The 20,750-nt window shown below is 52.9% G+C and overlaps 6 protein-coding genes across 6 annotated transcripts; 2 read left to right on the top strand and 4 right to left on the bottom strand.

Annotated features, from left to right (window-relative positions):
• Positions 1 to 1,043: 1,043 nt before the first annotated feature.
• Positions 1,044 to 3,666, top strand: BDP81DRAFT_458935 (velvet factor-domain-containing protein; the record flags this gene model as incomplete). The annotated part of the gene is made up of 4 exons (XM_060593480.1): positions 1,044 to 1,055; positions 1,966 to 2,092; positions 2,156 to 3,227; positions 3,264 to 3,666. 4 exons carry the CDS (start codon positions 1,044 to 1,046, stop codon positions 3,664 to 3,666), a joined length of 1,614 nt encoding a protein of 537 aa, XP_060448078.1.
• A 1,889-nt stretch (positions 3,667 to 5,555) lies between these two features.
• Positions 5,556 to 7,076, top strand: BDP81DRAFT_458936 (uncharacterized protein; the record flags this gene model as incomplete). The annotated part of the gene is made up of 2 exons (XM_060593481.1): positions 5,556 to 6,087; positions 6,235 to 7,076. 2 exons carry the CDS (start codon positions 5,556 to 5,558, stop codon positions 7,074 to 7,076), a joined length of 1,374 nt encoding a protein of 457 aa, XP_060448079.1.
• A 328-nt stretch (positions 7,077 to 7,404) lies between these two features.
• On the bottom strand, positions 7,405 to 8,329 carry BDP81DRAFT_177742 (uncharacterized protein). Its single transcript, XM_060582235.1, has one exon. The coding sequence runs from the start codon at positions 8,267 to 8,269 to the stop codon at positions 7,733 to 7,735; it is 537 nt and encodes a 178-aa protein (XP_060448080.1). The 5' UTR covers positions 8,270 to 8,329; the 3' UTR covers positions 7,405 to 7,732.
• A 1,450-nt stretch (positions 8,330 to 9,779) lies between these two features.
• Positions 9,780 to 10,237, bottom strand: BDP81DRAFT_391575 (uncharacterized protein; the record flags this gene model as incomplete). Its single annotated transcript, XM_060587559.1, has 4 exons — positions 9,780 to 9,792; positions 9,849 to 10,060; positions 10,124 to 10,156; positions 10,226 to 10,237. 4 exons carry the CDS (start codon positions 10,235 to 10,237, stop codon positions 9,780 to 9,782), a joined length of 270 nt encoding a protein of 89 aa, XP_060448081.1.
• A 3,246-nt stretch (positions 10,238 to 13,483) lies between these two features.
• Positions 13,484 to 15,156, bottom strand: BDP81DRAFT_458937 (uncharacterized protein; the record flags this gene model as incomplete). Its single annotated transcript, XM_060593482.1, has 3 exons — positions 13,484 to 13,527; positions 13,831 to 14,598; positions 15,099 to 15,156. 3 exons carry the CDS (start codon positions 15,154 to 15,156, stop codon positions 13,484 to 13,486), a joined length of 870 nt encoding a protein of 289 aa, XP_060448082.1.
• A 749-nt stretch (positions 15,157 to 15,905) lies between these two features.
• On the bottom strand, positions 15,906 to 17,500 carry BDP81DRAFT_313649 (C6 zinc finger protein; the record flags this gene model as incomplete). The annotated part of the gene is made up of 5 exons (XM_060583914.1): positions 15,906 to 16,237; positions 16,328 to 16,835; positions 16,886 to 17,020; positions 17,077 to 17,163; positions 17,219 to 17,500. The coding sequence occupies 5 exons, from the start codon at positions 17,498 to 17,500 to the stop codon at positions 15,906 to 15,908; spliced, it is 1,344 nt and encodes a 447-aa protein (XP_060448083.1).
• Positions 17,501 to 20,750: the final 3,250 nt, after the last annotated feature.

A 20,750-nucleotide genomic window follows, 5' to 3' on the forward strand; every position in this document is an offset into this window, starting at 1 on the left:
TCTTCCCCGTCTGTCCCTGCCCTGCCTTCGTACTCCGTACTGACTGAGATGCCATTCTTCTCATCCTGCTCTTTGCCTATCTCACACTGGGTACAAAGCGGGCTGCGCAGATGTGGGCGTGGACCATTGGTAGGTATCTGGATGGCTGGCTTCTTCACAATCCCGCAGTATCACCGGCGAATACCTCTTGTTCCCTTTTCTCCCCCTTGTACCAACCTCACACCCGCTGTCTTGCCTGGGTTTCTACATAGCAGACGCGCAGACCAGAGTGGAGTGAGTGCGTGAGCGGCCAGAGGGGAAGAATTCGTACGGATACCGAAGCAAGGGCCGCTGTGCGGACCATGGCTCTCGTTTTTCCAAACTTGGCTTGTCCCTTGTCCTGAGTTTTCAGGAGGCACTCATCCTCATTCTCATCCGTCATTTTTGGCTCAACCTCACCATCAAGGACGTAGCGACGGAGGATTGAGTTTCCGGGCAGCGCTGTAAGGTTTAGTGATGGATCTTTTGCTGGGCCATGAGCATTCCAACTCGGCTTGGCATCAGCGCCGTCAGCGCCACTACACCGGACTGCTGGAGGGCTACAGAGTATCCGTACTGCGTATCCGTACACTCATCAGTGACAAACTCGCACGTACGGAGCACGGTGCTAAGGTATGATGGGATAAAGCAAGCACCGCGCTGGTAAACCAAGCAAGATACGGATACCAAGACAGAACAGGAACTCCACCAATTACGCACAGTTGATTCAGCAGGACAGATGGGTCCAGTGGATTGGGAACGAACTGGGGGAGGGGAGTGAGCTCAGAGCAGCGGAAGCTGGGGGGAGTTTTCTGAGTTTGGGCCTTGGAGCGGCCGTCATTGTCATTTCGTCTCTACCAATTACCGCCGAGTCAGCTGGGCCCCAGTCCGAGGCGTTGGGTCCCTCTCTCACTCACACCCAGTGCCAATGGGAATCATCTGGGAATGCACTCCTCACAGTCGGTAGGTATTCATAGATACCCGTACTAGATTCCGTACCCAGACACGCCAGAATCTACATAGAAATGACACCCTTGGTACCCAGTGCGGAATCTCCCTGTCCCATACCCTGCTACCTGGGCGTCCATCCAGGAATATTATGGATCCCACCTCACCCACAATGGCCCGCCGTTCGACCTTGGTGTGCTCCCGTCCAACTCGAGAGACGACCACCCCCCGTCCGTCTCCATTCATCTACCTACTCCCTGGTCCCTTGTCCGTATATTTCACACTGTCCCTTCGTCCCCCTTCTCTTGCTCTTCTCAAGTCCCCCCCCCCCCCCTTCCGTCCCAGTCCTGCTAGTTCCGGTCCAGCCCAGGTCCCAGCCATCAGACACTCTGACACCCCCCCTAAAGCCAATTGCGTTCCTCCGCTTCCCACTCTTTTCAGTCCATCTGGACCCACTCTCCCATCCGTCTCCCTCATCAAACCCCCATTCCCGCCCGTCCTCCTCTTTCCTTCTCTCCTGTTCACCAACCGTCCCCCGAGTCGTCTGCGAATATAGACAACCTCACCGTCGCAGTTGTTGTCGTCGACTGTCGCCAACACCCACTCTACGACCTCGTGATCGGAATCGAAGAAGCGAAAAGGAATCGTTATTACTGGGAAAAACGCCTTTGCTTGATTTACTGGCCTGAACGTACGTGAAACCAGCTGCTGCTGGAGGAAAACGGCCTCGCGCCCTGCGTTCCATTCTGTCGGGGCACTATCCAACTCACCGGATCCCCCCTTCCCCAAGAATCGAGAACGGTGCAGGCGTTACTGAGGCCTTTTTCCTGCATCAGCCACCTAAGTGCAACTCGGTTTTCTAACGTTCAACCAGACTTGTTGTTGTGCACGGCCATCGATCGTTGGGATCGATTGATACCAAGTGTAGCTTCGACAATAACCTCGACGACAATCCCATAAACATTCACCATGCCGGTCGATATCTGCCGTCACGTCCAGTTGGACCACATCGGAGAATCCGAGAGCTATGAGGACAGGCCGACGCGATCTGGCACGAGGATGTGGTATGAGTTGAAGGTTCTGCAGCAACCTGAGCGTGCGCGTGCATGTGGATCTGGACAGAAGTGTAAGAGAGCCTCGATATCTCTCTACCCTTCATCATAGAATTGCCTCTGACCTTACCATCTAGCCGCTGCCGACAGACGCCCCGTCGATCCGCCGCCCGTTGTGCAGTTGCACGTCTACGAGGGACCTACTAGAGCCGAAGCTACCGACATCACTTTCAACTACCGGGCCAACTTCTTTCTCTATGCTGAGCTTACACCCGCGCGCCCCATGGCTCATGGACGCGTTCAAACTCCCGCCGCGACTTCACCTCCCGTACTGACTGGCATGCCGGTTTCGGGTATGGCTTATCTCGACAGGCCTACCGAGGCAGGCTATTTCCTGTTCCCCGACCTTTCGGTTCGTCATGAAGGACGCTATGTCTTGGCCTTCCACCTGTACGAAGATGTGAAGCGGGCGGAGGATCGGGACCCGGAAGGCGACGCGGAAGATGAGGAGGAGAACCCGTTCTTCAAGTACAGGATGGCTGTCAAGTCGGTGCCGTTCAACGTCTTCAGCGCAAAGAAGTTCCCTGGTCTCACGGAGAGCACAAATTTGAGCAAGACCATCTCCGAGCAGGGATGCCGCGTGCGTATCCGCCGCGACGTCCGCATGCGCAGGCGCGATGGAAAGCCGACAGGAAACGATTTCGACACCAACCCCGAAAACGAATTCAGAAGTACGGCGAGGAGAACACAAACGCCAGAGATACGCAGCAACGCGGAACAGTTCCGGGCGAGGTCGTCGAGTAACAGCAGCGAGCACCGCGCCGCGTACCCGCCTGTTCCGGAACGCAAACCATCCATCATCGATAACTTCAAAGTCGAGACTTTCCAGGCGCCGCCACCACCGCCGCCGCCGCCGCCCATGTCATACGGCCCAGCCCCCTCCACCAATGTTCACTTGCGATTTGGATCTGATGCCTCGAGCGCACCGTACCCTCCCCATCAGTACGCCCAGCCTTCAGCGCAGCCGCCGCCCATTTCCCCGACCACGGCCTCGTACCAGTCCCAGCAGCCTTCGCCGTACCAGCCCGCTAGCTACGGCTACTCGAGCAGACCCAGCTCTCAGTACGCTTCAAGCAACCCGCCTCCCACACCTCGCGATTCTTACGACAGACGGCCATCTGCGATGATGGTGCCGCCTTCTCCTTCTGTGTACGGCCCCTGACCTAGGGATCACGACATGGTCAGGCGCGATTCGGACTACAGGAGAGATTCTCTTCCTCCTCGCCAGCTTGCTCCCGTTTCTGAGCTCCCGCACATGGGCACCAAACTCCCGCCTATGCTACCCTCGATCGAGAAGCTCACTGCTCCTCCGATGACGAGTCGCCCAGAATTCATTGAGGCTGCTCCTCCTAGCTCTCACAACCCTGTTTACGAGCCAGCACGCGCGGGCACCAAGCGTGGCTATGGAGATACTTTCGTTGATAGCAGCCGTCCTCTGTACGACAGGCAACGCCCGCAAGACCCCCACAATAGCGCTCCCTATAACCACCGCTACGTTGTTCAAGATCCGCTCGAGTACAAGCGTGCTGATGGCACATTTGGGGTCAAGCCGGCAAACGACTACTACAAGATTGTCAACCCCCAATGAGGTTCCGGTGCACTTGCTTGACGGCGTTTCGGCGGCTTCGTATTAAAGGCGGGGTGGTATTTGGCATCCAAGCGTTCTTGGGCAATGGGGCGTTTCTCAGGATCGGAGACAAACTTTTCGAATTGTATATACCAACGGGGAGTCATTCACCAATTTACGGCACCCCTCGGAAACCATTTTCTTCCCCTATGTTCCTCCCAACACTCAACACTCCCTACCATGTTGATGGCCGTTTTGCTTGGCCATGAGCGATCATCTTTTACTTTCCTACCATGTCTTACTTGATCATGATTCAGACTGGAATCGAAAACGAAACGACTTTTTTTTTCGGTCTTCACGAAGACCAGCACATCTGAGTGAGCTGTAATGTGTCATTGGTCTTACTTTGTTGTTTCCTTGTGTCTTTGTTGGGCAGGAGTATTGCATGTATTGACAGTGGCTTGTTCCACTGTGCCCCGTGGGCAATGGGGATAGTTCGTTTAAATTTTTGTATAGGAAAATGGAAAGGCTTCAATGCTAAAAGCTACTACATGTTCTGCGTGCCCTCTTTCGATGTTCATAAGTGAGGTGAGGCTCTATAGGTGAGATGAGTACCTCAAGGTTCATGTGAGGGATGGTCCCTGCGTCTGTGATGCGATGCGATGCGACGACGTGCTTGTGTCAACGCCGGATCCCCTCAGCTTTGTCGATCTCAATCTTGGCCAGTAGCGTGAGATGGATGAGATCTGTACTAAGGGTAGCCCGAGAGAACAGATGCATGGAATATGGGAGGCGTAGCGTGTGTGCGTGCTACGATCAAGCTACCTTGGATTGACAGCACCAACAGACGTAAATAGATAACAACCTAAGGTAAGGTAAGGCAGGACAGTGTGTAGGTAGGTAGAGGAAGGATGAGGTGAGAGGTGAGAGGTGAGAGATGGCCGTGCCTTGGATGTAAGGGGAGGAGCAGCAGGTCCAAGCGTCACGTGGCCAATGCTCTTCGGCCAGTTTTTAAGGTGAGAATGGCGAGGATGGCCCGGTGAAGAGCAACGCGCCAAGTGGAGGGCGGGAGGGTCGCGCGTCCAGGGACGAATGGGAAAATGTGGGCGCGTTTTGTTTGCCTGAGCAACGCAGCAACGGTCGATTCCACCCTTTTGTGCTTTCGCGGCCCCCAGTTGCCCATTTCGGCCCTTGGTTCGGGGAACAGCAGCCATCAGAGGTCAGCAACCCCGGCCGACATTGGACCATTTGCGGGTTCCCCCCCCCCCCCAAAAAAAAACGCACTACCCCTGGCTCCTTCATTGTTGGTTGCCGTTGCCCTTCCAATACGTTTGGTAGTACGAGATCAACACGCCTCCAAGCCCATCACGGTTCGTTACCTATTGCGTGTACCTTGCCTTACCTTTACTTTCCACCAACTTTGTATCTTCTCCCCCTCCCCCCCCCCCCCCCCTCCCCTTCTTTCCAACAACTACACTCTTCCCTCTCCACCCCACACTGCAAACAATACTTCAAACTCTCTCACCATCGTGTACACGCCTCATTGCGCCTTCTCCTCTGCCATCTGTGCAGGGAAGAAGCCCGCGACGACAGAGAGGTTGCGCCGCGTGCCTGCGCGGGTGCGGAGCGTGGCAGATGTAACGACAGAAAGTAAACAAAAACCCTTTCGGATGCCGCAGCATCGCATCGCCCGACAAAATCTTCCCCTCACCATTGCGTTCATCAAGGTCTAACGACACGTCGACATTTCACGTCTTCCCCCCGGTTCACCAGAGCTCAAGTAAAGAAGGACAGACGAAAAAGGTCGGATCTCGGCCGTCCATCACAAATCGCAAGAAACTCATTCAACACCTACCTTTCTGAACTAGACATTGGACCAAGCACGAAACGAAACAATGCCCATGTCAACAATGGAGGACCCGTCGGCGCCTGGTCCGCTGACCTCCCACCCGATCACGGGCCCTCCGTCAAGTAACTCGACGTCCAACGGCCAGCGGCCCGCGGCAAAACGATCAAACTCGTCGGCACAGCGCGCGAATTCCCGCTTTGTGGAAGGGTCAATGAACGATCGTACTTCGGCTGCGCCGCCAATCGACTTCCTCGGCCCCGAGGATTCGACTGAGATTGCGCGCCGTTTCCACATGGACTTTTACGTCGACGGACCCGACGCCGGGGTCTTCTCGCCTGAGAGACTTCGGTACCAGCAACAACAACAACAACAGCAGCAACGTCACCAGCCGCTGCACCAGCAGTCCCAGCCACTCCTGCACCAACCGACAATCACCTACGGCGAAGTTAAGAGACCCGCCAGCTCGGCTAGCAGCCACGTTGGAAAGAAGGGCTTCTGGGGCGGCCTCCGCGAGAAGCTGAGCTTCGTCAGGGATAAGGATAAGGGGGCTAAGCGCCCACTCAGCCTCGATGGCAAGCTCCTTGCTGAAGGAGGCGGGGCTGGAGGCTTTGGCAGCGGCAATGGCAATGGCAATGGCAACGGCAACGGCAACGGCAACGGCCTGGGTCCCATTGGGGCGCCGACCGCTGCCGCCATGCCTGCGCACTTCGCGAACAACGGCGCGGGCATGCCCAGCAGAGACGAGATCATGGCCAGCTACCAGCAACTTATGAAGGACGGTTTCTTTGATGCGCATGCTATCCGGTCCACGCGTCAGCCTCCCCCGCCCTCTTTCAACCCCTCGACCACCACGTACTCGACCAAGCCTCCTACGGACAAGAAGTCTTTTGCTGAGCGCGTATCTGGTCAGTGGCCTCTCCCGCCGACGGAGGAGGTTCAGCCTCTGCCAGACTCGCGCGACGGAAACAGGAAACGCGGCATGGACAATGATGAAGATATGTCGGCAGCCAAAAAGCTGCGCAAGTCCGCTTCCCGCATGTCCGTCGATCTCTCGATTCCCGGCCTCCGCAAGCAAAGGTCTCACGGCCAATCTGCCTCGGTAGACATGCCGCCCCCCAACTACATGCCGCCTCCGCCTCCTCCCAACTACATGCCTCCTCCCCCACCCCCTCGCGCTGTTGGTGGAGGTACTGTCTTCGTCCGCCGGTCGTTTAGTAACTCGAACCGCGCAAGCAACAAGCTCGCCAAGCACCAGCCCTCGTCCTCTCTCGGCCCGATGCCCATGGACACTGACTTCACGCCCCCGAATCCCTCTTACGCGGCTAGCACTCGCAGTAGCATCGATTCTAACGACTCGAGGCGATCCTTCCGCGAGGCAGCCCGTGCCTGGACTTCCCGCACCGCCCGCAAGGCAGCCGAGCCCCTGGGTCTGAGGCCTAACTCGAACCACGGCGCGGCGGCTATGCCGTGCGGACCCGAGCAGTTTAAGAACCGCGGGTTCGGTTGCGAAGGGGAGAACTATGGCGTTGCGCAGGAGCGCGAGCTACCTAGCCGATGGAGAGGTTTGACGCGATTCACCTAAGGGGCAAGCGAAGTGTTTGCTGCCCTTCAATGGTGGACTTTGCGACTGGCAAGACACATCTATGGTCACTACCACCATGGTGTGCTAGACTTGTGGGCAATGGGAGGAAGCATGGTGCTCATTAGAGACACTGGGGCCTTTCTGGACGAGCTTTACGACTTTTAACGACATGAAATGACCTTCTTTTTCTTTTACGAAATCAGCATCGACCGCGCAGTACGACCTTGTTTTGATCTTCACGATAGGTCTCGGGTAGGCGGACGCGCCATCTGATCTCCCTGTCTCAATGCCAACAACGCTCACCGCAGAGACAAAGAGCAGAGGACGATCTAGGCGTTAGTAGTCTACGGGAAGGACTTGAGCGAGGGATTATGGACTCGGACAAGACGATCAATGGTGTGGAAACAGAACAAAAGAAATGGGGAGGGGAGATGAGGGAGATGGGGGTCAGGTGATTCCTTTCCGACTGGAATTTCTGGCTCGATTTGTTTTCCCTGATGATTTCGCGTCTTCAAGTTGAGGAAGCTCTTTGTTTCTTTCTCACTTCATGTATGTAGTCGACATTTTGCGGTCTATCCCCTTTTTTTGCTGTCTTACCTCTTGGCTTTTTCGTATCTCGGGAGTAGCCAGTGGTAGATGGAGGGAAAGGGGGGATATCACGGTGTCTTCTTGTTTGGCGTCATCTTGTTATGTTGACGCGCAAATGTGTCGATATGGGGGATTGGGATGAGTGAAATATGGAGTTCTATTTTGATTTTTTGAGTTGTGTAGCTTTGGAAGGCAGGGTTCTGGGAACGCGGCTTGAGGAGTAGACGCCCGGCCTGGTAACTAGAGAAACGGGGAGATGTGTGTGTAGATAGTAGTCGAAGCCGGAGAGGTGGCGAGGGCGCGAGACTCCATGCGATTCCTTTTTGATCGTGGGGTGGGTTTGTCTCTGCTGCGAACCTTACTGGCTTGGGTGAGATCGATACAATACAGCCCTTTTTCTGCCTGCTGATGAAATATTGGACGTTAAGCTCTGTTTGGTTCTGTGATGTCAGTGAATGGATTGTGTAAGTGGGTGTAGTAGGTTTGTCTTCTGTCGATGAGGCGTTTCGAGGCGTTGTGATCTGGATAACGAGGGGAGCAGGGGCAGAGAGAGTCTCATAGGTCCTATTTAAGCCACGCCATTGATGTTCAGCTTGCATTTCCATGTACTATCTAGGGCGAGATGCCCTTTTGTGCCTTGTGCTACCATGTGGCGATCCACGAACGAATCGAAGGATAAAGGGTCTGAACTGCCAGTCCAGGTGACTGAGGTCTCTCAATACTGGCTACGTACCCCGTAGATGCTCTGGCAGCATGCCTGCCGTGACCCAGCCTCTGTGGGTGTATATCTGGTAGTGAATATGATGGAAGGGAGTGGTGAAGGCTGGTAGGATGTTGTTTTGATTTGAGGAGGTAAGTCGGCGTGTCCATGTCCACTATCATCTACAAAATTGCAGCGTAGAGAGGCTAGCAATGGACTCTTCCTTCATTCACAAGTCCATCGGGTGGGTGTTTGTTTCGTGGCATCATCGCCATCGTCCCTGACGTGGACTTGTGTCCTCTCGGTGAGACTTGCGTCCGTCTTCGCTTCTGGGGGTTATATAGGTTCATGGTCGATCGCTTTGCAAGTACCCACCTGCCTAGCTCACGACCCGAATACACGAAATGCGATTAGTTGAACTTGGTGAGCTGTCCAGGCCACTACTTAAAGAAGGGCAAAAAGTCATTGGAAAACTCCATGAGGCTTTAGGAGGGAAGAAACACTTCCCTCCGCCGTTTAGGATTATTGCGTTAATCATCATAACCATCGTCATCATTGACGTCGAAGACGGCCTCATTCAAGCGCGCCCCGCGAGTATTGACCAGGTTGCAATTGTGACCACTGAAGAAGGTGTTGCTTTATTTCCGAGGAGCTTTATGCGATCTCTATCGTCACCTGTAGCGGGGTCAGATGCAGAGAGAAGAGGGTGGCGTAACGGGGGTTGACAGCAGACGAACAAGTTCATCGAGTTGATGTATTTGACCGCGGATGTCACTTTGGGATGCGTACCCCATGATTTGGAGAACTAATACAAAAAAGCTCATTCAGGCTTGAACTGACTGACCATGAGTGTTAATCAGTGCTTCGAAACAACAGGGGAGCTTGATTGGAGTGCAAATCGTGATGTTTATGTCTCCTCATTCTGAGTTGCTGAGGACCCGCTGACGACTCAGACCTGATGATGTTCCGCTTCCCCCCCCCCCCCCTCCTCCCCATAAGAGGCACTTCTTAATCATGTACAGTCAAGTTTGAAGAGGAGATTGATGCCTGGCGAAGGCTGGGCCTTTCGAGCTCAAGTTTCTCCCCCCTACTAACAATTTTCCCTTTAGTAACCTCTTTCCCCTTAGTGACCTCTTTTCGCACTCCTCATATCGCCGGCGGGCAAGACGCCTGTCATACTCCATCCATTTTTCAGGTCATGTCGTCGACTTTGACAGTGATGCACTAGACCTTGTACCTGCCCACAGAGGAGAGCCTCCTCCTCTTCGACGCTGACGTCTAGTGGAATCAACTCAGCATGCTCCAAATCCACAATGCAAAGTGCATATCCGCACAAGGGGACGTTACACGGGTCCAGATATTCCAGCCGAACGCCATGTTGACGGATGAGACACAGTGAACGAGAAATCATTCCCTCAAAGTCTGTCGCTGAATCAAGTCGCAGTAGTTCCTCCTTGACCATCGAAATCCCGCTAACATCTGACAAGAGGTGCGCTCTCCTGCCCGTAATGCTCGCGAAGCCTAGGTATCTCGGTATGATGCTTCCTTGCAGCGGCCGCAGCCGGTTGTAGATGAGAGCCTCGTTGTTGAAGAGGCCCGTCTTTACCGGATCGAAGAGGTGCCTTCTCTTCGGATACTCTATCTTGAGAACCACGTTCTTGGGCAAGGTTTCCTCGACATGATCCGGTAGCTGGAGCTGAAGGACAGTTTCGTAGAAGGTATGCTTAGATCCGCCCAGGTAAGTGGGTCTCCCACGTACAGCTATGATATCTGACTGGAATGAGAAGACGTACTACAAGATGATTAGTATCAGCGTAGAAACATGTTGGTTACGTGATTGGGCTGGGCTTGGGGCGCTCACCTCGTTGCTCATTTTGAGCGATCATGAAGAGTGTAGTCAATGAGGCATGAGTATCAATTCAAGCAAGTGTCGTGGAATGAGCATATACTCATGGCCTCACTCGTTCTAGATATATCTCTCAGCTACAAGTACCTTTTTCTCAGGCTTTCACGACTGCCTAGCCCAGCATCTTCCCTCATCAGTTCACCATTGGCAATTTTTACAAGGCATATATACGATCGGTTTCGGACTGGCACGTACAATTTCTTCTATGTAGAACATAGAGCAGTAAAAAAACACAACATGAGGGGAAGCGGAATGCTTTAGAGTATCCTTGACACAAAGCCACTGACAAGGGCGCTTAGTTTCGGTGGTGCCAAGGGGTCTAACTTTGAGCGCGATGTCAACGATGAGATGACGTATATGCATAGAAGCTCGGCCAAACCAAGGACCTCTCTACTGACCGGCGAGATCAGTCAGGTATCTGATCAGGAACGGAATAACCTGAAGTAATGTTATAGATTCAGGTACATGGATCTACTTCCTCTGGCCAGACCTGTTGGTGTTATTATTTTGTTCCCTCCCACAAGAGGCATCCCATAAGTCACGATGAGCCTAGGCAATGGAGAAATAAGGAGCAAAGATAGCTTGGAACTTGCGATCTCCAACATTACAAGACCGTAGGAGTTGGTCTTCCGTTACTTTAAACCCGTACTGGCTGGTTCTCTCCTCTCTATCAAGTTTATATCTTACTTCACTTCTGCGTTTTTCTAATAAGATATTTATACAGACTTGAGAACCCATGGAGCTTGGCACAGTGAGTGCCCTCCACGGCTAGATTGAATGTGTAGATGGAGTTGCTGGAGATCACCCCCTCTTTGCCTACTTGGTCATCTTACGCTTCCTCAATCACCACATACGACCATACCCATTGGAAAACTCGGGATCCCGTCCGCTCTCCCATAGATAAGCCAATGAGGGCCGGATTAGTAGTTGGGTCGGTGACGACCAGCGAATACCTGGTGTTGTATGTTTTTGATTCATTTTTGATGCTTTGACCTTGTTGTGAGGGTGGGTTGTGGTGGGTGACGATAGCTTCGTTTTTTTTGGTGTTTGGGGCGGTGGTGCGGGGTTGAGATTTCAGCTATGCGGGTCTAGCGTGGCTAGCGCTATTGGCATGGTCTGGGTGTAACAGCTTCCAGTATTCACCCAAGCATGAGTGGGCTGGAGGCATATTTCTTCTGACTGATGGTCAGGGTCTTTGTCTCTACAGCTCAGTGTAAGTTTCTCCACGTCACTCAAGATCGAGATGATTTATAAGAAGCTACTAGAGCCGTAGGTTCCAGCTGGAGTATCTGTCCTGATGTTCAGCTATAATATGTCACACTCCCATGGTCCTTATCTTACAATTTCCTCAACTGATGTATACCCGATCGACAGTTACCAATTGGGGTCGGGCACAAGATAGTGACAACTTTGCGGGAAACTTGTTCGTCGGACCAGTTCCTCACTGACCACAAAGATCGTAAGTGACTCCTCCCGATAAAAACTCACGACTCTTCTCCACGGGCCCTCGTTCCTCTTGTATTCGTCCTCACGAAGCAGACGACAATGGCGGAGCTTACAGGGACGAACCACATGGGAAAGTCGCTACAGTGATCTTACAACTTTGAGTTGGCAACCATGATTAGATCGTTTAGATGAAAATAACCCTTTCAAGCCATGGTCATTATCTGGAAGCTCCACATCGTTATCGGCAATAGAGTTGGCTTTGGGCTGGTCGGAACTCCGTGAGTGCGTGCTGTTGAGCACCGCTTTATACCTGGGCAACCCGGGGTAAGGCAGGCGTAGCCACTACGAAGCTGATCTGTTGAATTTATTCTGTTAAGCTCCATGAATACCGCCAACAAGGTTGACCGTCTAGCAAAGGAGAACTCAGAGAGAAACACCATACTGGCAAATCCACCTAAAAGAAAACTGCTGTCCGGGTGGACGAAGCTGAGAAGCTCCGTCGTGACGTGGCTGCTAAGAGGCATACCTGTCTCTTCCCAGGGTCGAACACACTGTTACGCTAATCTGAACTGGAAGTCTGTTGTGTACTACGCTGAGGCTACCCAGTTGTTGGCGAAAGAGTGAACAGTTTTTTAACCTTAATGTATGTACTTCCATACTGGCTCTCTCAGAAATTGAACAAAACTATCACGCTTATACGTTGCCAGGCCTCTTTTCAGATACAAGTACGCGTGAACCAAGCAGCCTCGGTCTTTGGCGAGCAATCAGGCCTTTAACACTTACACTGGAGTTCACCAGATGCTTACAGGTGTGCTGAGTTGTAGTTACCTAGAGTGAGTGTTCTTCTTTCAGGTGGACGAACTTAATCGGATCATATAGAAAACAAAAGGGGGGGGGGGCATTTGAAGGAGTCCTTGTACATATTATTCATGCGGAGACGTCTTTTAGTTATGTGCTACGCTCGTCTTGCCAGAAATATGTTTGGAGTGCAGTTTATTTGGTCTTAAATGCAATCCTTGGCCTTTGTAACCACTAGTGACGGCTAGTGTCGTCAGGTATTTGATTAGACATCTGGATATTGATCAATCAGAAGATCACCACATTCCATGATCATGTTGAGCCTGAGACGCCTACATATGGTCTCATTGAGCAAGGAACCATGCTGAGACGTTACGGAGTAGCTCGTCTTTCGGGTCTCATGCCGGACCTGCGCGTCTTACCTACTTGCTAGGCTTATTAAATTCACGAAGTTGGCATAGAGCTATCGACTCATTGGAGCTTGGATCACACAGCTTGATACATATCAGGGTAGTCGTTCATGGGGGATATTCGAGTAAGTCAGCTGCTGTTCAGCACTTGAAGGTAAGACCAATGGCGAATTTGCAACGGAGAGCAAATTTTACATTAACCTTCCAAGGACGGCTGTCCAATTATTCAAGAATATAGTGAAGTTGTGGCGAGATGAACTCAAAGACTCGTCCCGAGATAGGTATCAAGCTAGGTCGAGGTGAGTTGTGCCTTCAAGAACTCGTAGGATCAGGGAATGCAAAATCATGCTTTCCTGTATACGTTGAATGAACAGCACCAAATGTATATTCAGGAGGCAGTCACCAGCGTCGGAGGTTTATATGTAAATACTCTCCTACTCTGAGCACTATCGGATGAGAATACGTCTGGCGCAGTAGTTGCGACTGACCACTCGCAAGAACACACAAAGGAACTCAACCCTAAATCCCCGTCCCAGCCACTCTTGCCCCTTTATATCATCTACGATCTTACACGATACCGGACGCGCCCGGCCTCTAGGGGTACTATGGCAAATGGGAGCATTAGTGATTATATTAGGTAATATCATCTAACCTACAAAGAAGACAGACAAACACTGGAATATTGAATAGGGCTTCAGAATCACTACTACGCTCCTCCAGAAGCCCCAGCCGCAAGTATCATCATCTGCTGCATCCTCCTCCGGTCAACCTCCTTCTTCAACATGCAGACGCAACTCGCGACAACCAGCACCTCCGCCGCCTCCCTCCTGCCGTCCTTCGACTCAGCCCACCTCATCACATCGAGCATCAACCGTCCCCCATTCCCCGCTGTTGTCCGCCCCGTACCTCGAGTCCTCGTCTCCTTCCCACGTACGAACTGCGCAATCCTCGTCCTGCTCTCCTCCGTCTTTTTACCACCAGCCAGCGCAATGGTCTGCACAAGCTCGCAGACGAGTAGCTGGTCGGCGCCAGGTATGGTAGCGCGTTCTTTGCGTGTGGCGTGACGCCACTGGAAGATACCCAGAGGCGTCTTCAGGATCTGGGTGCGGGAGGTGAGGGACTTGGAGACGATTGGGAGGTCTGCGCCCACATCTACCTCGCTGCCACTAGTCTGCTCTTCTTGGAATGAGACCTCTGTCGAAGAGGAATCAGGAGAAGCGGAAGACGCAGGTGCGTGAAGCGCCGCGAGGGCCTGCGACGGTCGAAAGATGGGAGGCTTCCCCGGCCCGAAGCGGTAGAGCGTCGTGCAGACAGGCGTCTGGGATGCGTCGTCGCCTCTCAGGAGGTGGCAGCTTCCGTCGTTGCGGGAGAAGCGGAGGGACATGTACGCCGGGATAGACTCCGCGCTCCAGGAACCCGCTTCGACATGGTAGATTGCGATCGGGTCTGGTCGGGTGCCGATGGGGAGCGAGAGCCATTGCTTTCCGGTGGTTTCAATCTGGAAGTGCACTGTGGGTGTGAAGGCATCTTCTAGGGAAGCAGGTTCTGAGCCATCGCCGATGCTTCGCACGGTTTCCATGCCTCGCGAGACCACGGTTGTAGTTTGATCGTAGGCGAGTGGCGCGAGGCTGAGGGAGGATGAAGTCGATGGTGAAATTTCTGTGAGCTCGATGCCTGTTGCTGAGGAATATGTAGGCAACGACGAATTGCTGGGGACAGTATGCAGTCCGTCTTCGACGATCGTGGCCGACATGGTGAACACAGATAATTGAGGTAGTCTTCAAATCGATGAGGTTAGAAGGTCGAAGGTGTCTCTATTGTGAAGTAGAGATAATTGTGTCTGAGGGCGCCGTGAACGAGAGGAAGGCGATGCGGGACACCGGGAAAGATGCAGTTCTGCTTTCTGACCAGGAAGGAACCCCCCTTGACTTTATCCTTCTCATGCATCCCGAGGCTTCCATTCACTGCGGCAATGCGATATGACGGAAGGCGTACTGACATAATTCCTTGCTAGAAAAGCCTACTCAGACACTGCCCGCCACCAAAATCAGTCGAATGCGAGGAATGCGACGACTGCGGACTTTTCTGTGCGGACTTTCCACCGGTTCAAAACTCAATTTTTCATCAATGGGCCTCGTGATTCTCCAACCAATTGAAATCCATCAAGTACATACTTGAAAACAAGACGTAAGACGCGCAGTAGGCCCTCGAGATAAGACCCGTTGTGGCCATGTTGAGGGAAGGTTGGTAGTCTGTCAGCCCCCAAGAAAGCTTCACTTTCCAAGGCTCAGCTGCTTCGAGACAAATACCGATCCCACCCCCGCCTGTTAGCCTTTTAACCGTATTCCTCGCGTGTCTTGCTTTCTTGGTAGCTAATCGAGAACCGACACAAATTGGGCATTCTTCAGCCGAATCTGTCGTCCATACAAGCCTCGTCAGTCATCCTCTCGGATGCCAATTGGTTTGCACGGCCCCACTCCCGGCCGTCGTATTCCTCGTTTTGTCCAAACCGTCCAATCATATACGCCACCACCGGGGCGGTGCGCTGTGGTTGACGGGGAGGGGCAGTGCCGGCGGGCGGTGACGAGTGGGGCTGTAAACGACACTCACCGAGATATGTCGCCTTGTAAATGAGGATCGACAAGATCTCATCCCTTCTCCCGCCCGACCCAGCTTCTAGGGGGACTTTATGCTTGTTTTCTTTGGGTCTTGGTTGACACGTGAGAAAGTGGGCATTGAATCTGAGGAGTAGACTTCTCTGTTGGATGCTTAGCTCATCGAAGCTTGTCTGGTGTATCGTGTCCAGCTTTGCGGATACGATGGAACGTTTCATTTGAGCAACTGAAGTCATTCTTGTTTTGAAAGTGTGATAGAAGATCATCTTGATCTTGAGTACTCTGGATAAGTCGAAGCTAGTTTAGAAGAAGTAAAGACGTCCTGAAAGACAGCCTCATCTGGACAATCGCTGCCAAACCCTTTTTTCAAAACTTCTTCCCAAAAAAGGACAGATCCCGGTTCAGCTGCTCTTTCACCCACAGAGGCCACCGATTATACACCAAATGCTCATGATCAACCTCTCTATTGAGATGCCCCAGCCACCGGATGATGCCTAGATCCACGGCACTCTCCTTGGGCGGCGCCTTCTCGCGACACTCATGCTCGGCATTGGTCACCGTGGCCATGATCTGCTTCAGCGCGATCCAGTGGCTGGCCAGGAGGACCATCGTCTGCGAGGTCATGTCGATGACGCGCTGAAACTTTTCGTGCGGAAGCTGGATCCACCAGCCGTAGTGCTTTGAAAGTGTCTGATACGCTGTTGGAACAAGTCGTTTGTTAGTGTTCGTTCTCAAAAGCCCGCAGAGCGACAGGCTGGCGATTATGTGTCGTAGGGGCAACGACTTACCCTTCCAAGACGAAGTGTGAAGCTTTGTCGCCATATCCAGAAGGAGATCAAAATACTCAATCTCCACCCCGTCCCGACAAAGCCCTCTCAGCCCGCCAATGGCTTCAACAGCACCGTCAGCCCATTCTTTCCGAATCAACGGCAGATCCACCATCTTGGGCTCCAGCACCGCGCTTGAATCCTGTCCCATCAAGTTCACAAAGATGGGCTTGATGCCCTTGATGTACATCTGCGTGCCAATGATCAAGATGCCGCGGATAAAGGTCATGTACTCAGTCATCCCGTCCTCTAACGATACAGATTGGAACGTGAGCGCGAAGCACGTCGCGACGAGGGCGTTGGCGTGCTCCGACGTCGTGCCCCTCTGCTTCGGCAGCTCGGCAAGTGACTTTTTGATGGCTTTTATGGCCTTGACGCGGTGTGCCATGGCAAATGCCAGAAGGCTTGGGTCTGCATTCATGAGATCGCATGCTGCCATGCCGAGGATCGCGTGCATGAGGAACTCGTTCTTGATTATATGAGCAGGTTACTTCTGACTTTACATCATTGAGAACTTACGGTTTGAGATAAGCATGGAACCTCATGAGTCCAAATGTTTTCGTTACCTATAGGGTGGTGAGGGTAGCATTGTAGCATGAAGTGCTGGAAGAACCGCATATCTTGTAAGCTGAACAGTGGCACTTGATTTTGTGGCTTGTTGCAATACGTTAGAAAATCTCTATGGATTGCACATGTTAAATTTGACGAACCTGGTGTATAATTGTTGGAGCATTGGCATACTCGCACTTCAAACCCATTTTGGTACAGTGGCCACATGATGGATGTGTCTCTTGGCACTTTGATACGTAATGTCAGTATGCGAGAGAGTAGCTGTTGAAGTTGCGGGTTTACCTTGATCCGCCTTCTCTTGCAGTTGAAGCACCCTCTGCGACTTTTGGTATGCCCTCGCCTCTCAAGGCGCTGTTTCTGAGCGGGGACATGTTGGAATGAAGCTTCTCCGCTTGGACCTGTAGCGGAGGTTTTGTTCGTGGGTGACTCGGAAAGTGTCTCGCTCGAATACATATTCTCATCCCCGAGTAACATGTCTTCACCTTGGAAGAAGGCCCCATAGTCAAAATCATTGAAGCTCGGGGCGGCTGCGATGAGAGGAAGTGATGACCGAGCGGTGTTCATGATGCTGCAATTTTAAGCTGATCAGACTGGTAAGGGGCCTAAAAGCCAGTGTGTGAATTTGACTATAGACGGTTTGGACCGTTTCAATATTAATGAATAGCTTCAAACGGTCAACCTGCATCGAATTGACGTCGCTTTCAGCTCAAGCTAGTGCCAAGGCAGCCATGTCACGTGTGGCATGAAATATTGTCATCGTGGCAGGGCGTCGGACGATTGATAGGCCGCCACAAGTCTTAGATCAAGCGTTGCCAAAGATGATTGGCTGCTGATCATCAATAATCGCGACTGATCTCGGTATTGTGGAGGCTGTGCTTTGCAAGGCTGTCTGGGGAGATTGAAGAAGTCCCTTCCTGTTGACTGAACGATGCCATCTAGGCTTTGATGTAGTATTGATAAAGTGCAGACTTAGTTCGCCGCGCCGAGTTGGTGGTGTGGGAAACTTGGTCTCTTCAGAACAAACGGCTGCCGGCGTGGGGTGAGACGAGGCGCCCGCTCTCCTCTACGCCCAACGCTGGAAAGATTTGCCGTGCTCTACCTTGCCTTCAAGATCCCAGTGTCTCTCAAACAAACTGTAGAGATTGCGGGTGATCATCACACTCGATCGTTTGATCCATTTAGTTGCACCACCAATGGAACAGAGGAGATATTAGGCAGGAAACAACAAACTCGGTCCCCAATCCCGGCAACTTCATCGAGGATTCGAATCTGAAACCGTTTGTCAAGTGTAAGTGCTGAAAGGCGTCTATTGATGCTGAGGAGCTGGGTGGCATCTATTTCTTGCCTAGAGGCGCACTTCTAGGGTATGCGATTCCTGGAGGATGTAGCGGCTAGGTCTCACCACGTTCAGAAACAAGCCAGTACAGTTCACTGAATAAATGTTTACCGGATAAGGTCTCGGTCAATCGAGGTAAAAAGTCATTCCGCTGCGTGACGTGCCAAGTTTTCTGGCTGTGAACCCGGGACCGTCGTCTTATGGTCAATGGTGGTCTTCGCCTTCCTTGCTGTCGGATGAGCCTGTGTGGGACTCTTGGAACTGATTTGGTGTCCCGAGCAAACATAGCAGCCGAGTGCCACGCCGCTGTTCTTAAGTTGACCTTTCCGGCTCATTGGTGGCATCATGTTCTGACTGCGTAGGTGCAGGTAATGGTGCAGGTAATCCTGCAGGAGTAGACTTGAATAGATACCAATGGCTGCAGCTGGCCCGACACTGTTACATGTGGGAGGACAAACATATGAACAAGAAACAATTATCCTTGGACGGAACGAAAAGCGCAGAAATACCTACCTACTTACCTAGAGCTGATGTAAGGAAGCTGGAGTGGCTTGCAGCATGCAGCCTGCAGGTAAGACATATGTCGGGAAGAAACGCGCCGGATTCCAGTGTGAGGAAGCTTGAGTAACCATAAAGTGAGTATTATGGGACAACGTTGAAGTCGGTATCCTCTGTGCGCTCCTTGTTGCGCATAATACAGCACAACCTTATTCAAGATTGACATCGGATGAAAGTAATGCGTCTGCTCACTGGCTACCCTCGAGGTCGGCTGTTCGGATCGTGGGTGCAACTATCCGGCGTTGAATGATATCGGGCGGGTTTGACAAGATACAAAGAAGCAGAGCTAAACGGCTGGCAGTGCCGAAATGATTACGTACATCGTGATGAATCGTACTATTTAAGTGCAAAGCCTCGTGTCCTAATATTGTCGGACCTTGCGCGGGCCAGGGCTCTGAGTCGCGTGCTATGGAAGTCGGCTTCAGCCTCTGAGCCACTGAGCCTGGCAAACTGGCAGTGAGCCAGGATGATCTGAGCGTCCAGAACGGTATTGAATGCCCTGATGGAGGACAGCGGCCGGCATGGCAGTCCCGGGTCATGGAGCCGGGTGACATTCCGAGGCTCTAGCCTCGGCGTGGCGCAGTGTAGCCCTGGCTGTCGCATCCCGGCACGTCCTGCCCTGGGCTGGAAGAGGACGAAATCCTGCTCAACTAACAAGCTTTGGATGATCCGGAGGGCTGGCCGCTGGCCTCATCGGCTCTTCGTCAGGGCGGGCAGGGAAGTAACGGGACGGACTGGGCGAGGAATGAATGTGGGCGGCTGTCAGAAAAGGGCCAAACAGGTGGAAGTGAAGTGCCAAAATGGGCGTTGTGTTGGAATGAAATGGTCCTCTGATGGATGGGATTCGCTGGACGTGTGCCCCGTGGCGGCGGAAGCTCATTTCGCTTAGGGTTTCACAGCCGGCGCCCTGGGGTCTGGCTTGCCCGGATTGCTGGCCCTGCCAGGTCTGACGTTGTCGAACAGTCGTGGAATCCCCCGAGTCGACTCCATCTCCCACGCTGAGAGTCTGGACTTGGTGCGCGGCCGATTCTTCCTGGCGATCCATCTGGCTCCACGTAACCGGCTAGCCGCAAAGAGGAATTTGCGTAAAGGGTCAAGACGACGCCAACGTGGGGCCAGCCCAAAGTGGTGAAACGGGTCAAGAGCGCGGGTCTTATCGTGCTCACACGAATAGTCGGCTCGGATTGGGCCCATTCTCCCATGACAATGGCATCAGTCCTTCGGGTTGTCCCAAGCGCGGGGCTGCCGTCCCAAGTCGACCGTTGTCATCCTTTGTTCGTCTGATGCTGAGCGCTGCGGGACGGGATACGAAAGGTGGTCGTAGGGCCCGCCCTGCCAACCAAAGCCATTCGCCAGGCCAACTGGGACTGTTCACGTTCAGCCTGAGGGCCTCGTCAGTATTGGACTCGTGGCCAGCGCCGCGCAGTCGCTCAAAGGAAGCCCTCCCCCCAAGGAAGGTGACTCGTTGGCTCAGAGGCTTCACTGAGGGCCACGCAAGGGCAAGCGAGACGATGAAGGGGCTTTTCTAAGCGGCAATGTCCGGCGGAAGTCATGCTCTGGTTAACGATGACAATTCTGGACGTCTCCCTGGTGATAGCGTGGGACTCTTGCCATGAGAAAACCATGGGCTATGGAGGTCGACCGAGAGAGGAGAGGGAGCGGGGGCCAAGGCAATAATGACGATGTTGGAGAATAGTGACTTGGTGTTGGAGGCGAAAAGAGAGGGATTTTTCTGCAGCAAGAAAGTGTCCTCAATAGCAGAGCGACTAAGATGTTGGCGGAGGCACAGATAAGGTAGTCAACCACTGACCCGAGCGAAAGTCAAGGCTTTTCATGTTGCACTCAGCAACGCGGCTAGCCAGTCGAGCCTAAAGTGCTAAACTCAACGGTTGAAATGGCGACAGATGTGGATAGGCGATG

Source organism: Colletotrichum phormii (assembly GCF_030913505.1).
Source record: "Colletotrichum phormii strain CBS 102054 chromosome Unknown BDP81scaffold_5, whole genome shotgun sequence".
Taxonomy (NCBI): Eukaryota; Fungi; Ascomycota; class Sordariomycetes; order Glomerellales; family Glomerellaceae; genus Colletotrichum; species Colletotrichum phormii.

Coding starts and splice junctions, on each gene's coding strand:
- BDP81DRAFT_177742 (XM_060582235.1), bottom strand. CDS start 8,269: ATGGAAATGCAAGCTGAACATCAATGGCGTGGCTTAAATAGGACCTAT.